At 59.5% G+C, this 2828-nt stretch overlaps 1 protein-coding gene across 1 annotated transcript; it reads left to right on the forward strand.

The window, feature by feature from the left end:
* The first annotated feature begins 413 nt into the window (after positions 1-413).
* LOC119267922 (geranylgeranyl diphosphate reductase, chloroplastic-like) lies at positions 414-2047 on the forward strand. The gene has a single exon (XM_037549383.1). The coding sequence runs from the start codon at positions 543-545 to the stop codon at positions 1884-1886; it is 1344 nt and encodes a 447-aa protein (XP_037405280.1). The 5' UTR covers positions 414-542; the 3' UTR covers positions 1887-2047.
* Positions 2048-2828: the final 781 nt, after the last annotated feature.

Raw genomic sequence — 2828 nt, forward strand, 5'->3', positions numbered from 1 at the left:
CTACGTCTCGCTCGCGCACAATGCGCTCCGGGGCGCCGTCCCGCCCGGCATCGCCAACTGCTCACGACTCGCGGGCTTCGATCTCTCCTACAACCGCCTCTCCGTCGAGGAGGAAAGCTACGTCTTTATCCACGCCGGCAACCTCGCTTGTCCGCTTTTTGGTTTTGTGCTTGGGTTCATCCACAGGCTGTGCCTGTCCGCCGCATGTCCTCTAGACGGACGGACGACCCAAACAAACAAAATATAGACAAAATTCTTTGGGTCGCCCCATTGGAGTTGCTCTAACATCCGCTAAATGTACTTAAGAGACGTGTCATTGTCACTTCCTCTTATTTATAGTCTATAATACTGCAAGCTGATGTCGTAAGGCATCCTGTTTCTTGTCTTACTCACTGACATGCGGGTCCAATTTTAGTTTTCAAATCATAGCGCCAGCTGGGCCCTAGATTCATCCCCGTCGACGGTCAGTGTAGCTACACTACACTCCAACCCACCAAGCACCCAAATCTCATACCCACATTCGCCCACAGGCCAAGCAAACCATGGCGACCATGGCCGCCGCAGTCTGCCACTCCCCAGCTCGCCTCTCCATCTCCTGCTCCTACTCTTCCTCCCACTCCGCACCTGCGCGCCCGCTGCGCGTGGCCGTGGTGGGCGGCGGCCCGGCAGGCGCGTCAGCGGCCGAGGCGCTAGCTTCCGCAGGAGCCCAGGCGTTCCTCCTGGAGCGCAGTCCGGCGGGGGCCAAGCCCTGCGGCGGCGCCATCCCGCTCTGCATGCTCGACGAGTTTGCCATCCCGCTGGGGCTCGTCGACCGCCGCGTCACCCGCATGCGCGTCCTCTCCCCCTCCAACCTCGCCGCCGACTTCGGGCGGTCGCTCCCCCCCGGCGCCCATATCCCCATGCTCCGCCGCGAGGTGCTCGACTCCTTCCTCCGCACCCGCGCCGCCGACGCGGGGGCCACCCTCGTCCCGGGCCTCGTTACCTCGCTCTCCCTCCCCGCGGGACCCACCGACCCGTACCTCGTTCACTACATCTCGTCCGGCGATGGCCCCTCGCCCACTCGGAGCGTCCTTGAGGTCGACGCCGTCGTGGGCGCGGACGGCGCGAACAGCCGGGTCGCCCGGGAGGTCGGCGCGGGCGACTACTCGACGGCCATCGCGTTCCAGGAGCGCATCCGGCTCCCCGACAAGGCCATGGAGTACTACGACGACCTCGCCGAGATGTACGTGGGCGGGGACGTGTCCCCGGACTTCTACGGCTGGGTGTTCCCCAAGTGCGACCACGTGGCCGTGGGGACCGGCACCGTGGCCGCCAAGCCGGAGATCAAGAAGCTGCAGTCGGGCATCCGGGCGCGGGCGGGGCCCAAGATCGCCGGGGGCCGCGTGATCAAGGTGGAGGCGCACCCGATCCCGGAGCACCCGCGGCCGCGGCGCGTGGTGGGGCGCGTGGCCCTGGTGGGCGACGCGGCGGGGTACGTGACCCGGTGCTCCGGCGAGGGCATCTACTTCGCGGCCAAGTCCGGGCGGCTGTGCGGGCAGGCGATGGCCAAGGAGTGGCGGCTGACGGGCGCGGTGACGGAGGGCGGGATCAGGCGCGGGTACCTGCGGCGGTGGGACGACGAGTTCCTGCTGACGTTCCGGTTCCTGGACCTGCTGCAGCGCGTCTTCTACGGCGATAACGCCGGGCGCGAGGCGCTGGTGGAGATGTGCGCGGACGAGCACGTGCAGCGCCGGACGTTCGACTGCTACCTGCACAAGCGGATGGCGCCCGGCGAGCCGTGGGCCGACCTCCAGCTCCTGTGGCGCACCGCCGGCAGCATGGTGCGATGCAGCGTCCTCGGCAAGGAGGTCCAGCGCCTCCGCCGGCTCGAGCTGCTGCAGGCTTAGAGACAGGAAATCCCTTCTCTTCTCTTTCTGCAAGCAATGGCCAATGTATACCGATACTGTACTGAATAATGTGGTGAACCATGAGCTGCGCAATTTCTGCATTTGCGATATGTGATGCAAGTTTGATATGGAATTTTATGAAATGTCACCATTGAGCTGAGCACCATTTGATCTGCAGCTGCTACTTTGCACCCGTCTGCCCTGCGAAATGGTCGGTTTGTCACACAGATTGTGCTCGAGCTGACATTTGCACAATGTTTAGACTAGGGACGGAAATAGATTAAAGCAACTCTTGAAACTGTAACCGGTATAGCCGTTTTAAGGGCAGAGTAAAACGCGTTATAAAGGTCGAAATCGGTTGCGGCGGAACATCGCCCGCAAACCCGATCGGTAAAAGTTTGAGGGCCGAACCAATCGGGTTTGCGGGTGCTGTTCCGCGTGCACCCGATTTCGGCCCTCAAACCATAAAGCCAAATAATGTAATTAACCACGATTTTGACAAATAAATCATAAATTACAAGAATTCAAACAAAGTTTTTGTGACATTTTGTATCGCCCTCGATGCGGCTATATCTCCCACGTGTCGAAGCACGACTTAGAGGTATAACCACATTGAAAACAATGTCGCAAGTGAGGTAATCTTCGCAAACAACCCATGTAATACAATAAGGAAAAAGATACATAGTTGGCTTACAATCGCCACTTCACACAATTACATGGATAAAGCGTTACATCATCCAAATACAATCAGGGCCCGACTACGGAGCCAAAATAAAAGAAGACTACCCCAAAAGCTACACAGATCCCCGATCGACCCCAACTGGGCTCCACTACTGATCAACTAAAACGAAACAACACAAAGGACAAGATCTTCATCGAGCTCCTCCTTGAGCTTGGTTGCGTCATCTGCACGGTTCAACGGCACCTGCAAGCTGGTTTTGG

The sequence above is a fragment of the Triticum dicoccoides genome, chromosome 3A (genome assembly GCF_002162155.2).
Source record: "Triticum dicoccoides isolate Atlit2015 ecotype Zavitan chromosome 3A, WEW_v2.0, whole genome shotgun sequence".
NCBI lineage: Eukaryota > Viridiplantae > Streptophyta > Magnoliopsida > Poales > Poaceae > Triticum > Triticum dicoccoides.

Excerpts from the sequence above, each read along its gene's own strand:
- LOC119267922 (XM_037549383.1), top strand. The coding sequence starts at position 543 with ATGGCGACCATGGCCGCCGCAGTCTGCCACTCCCCAGCTCGCCTCTCC.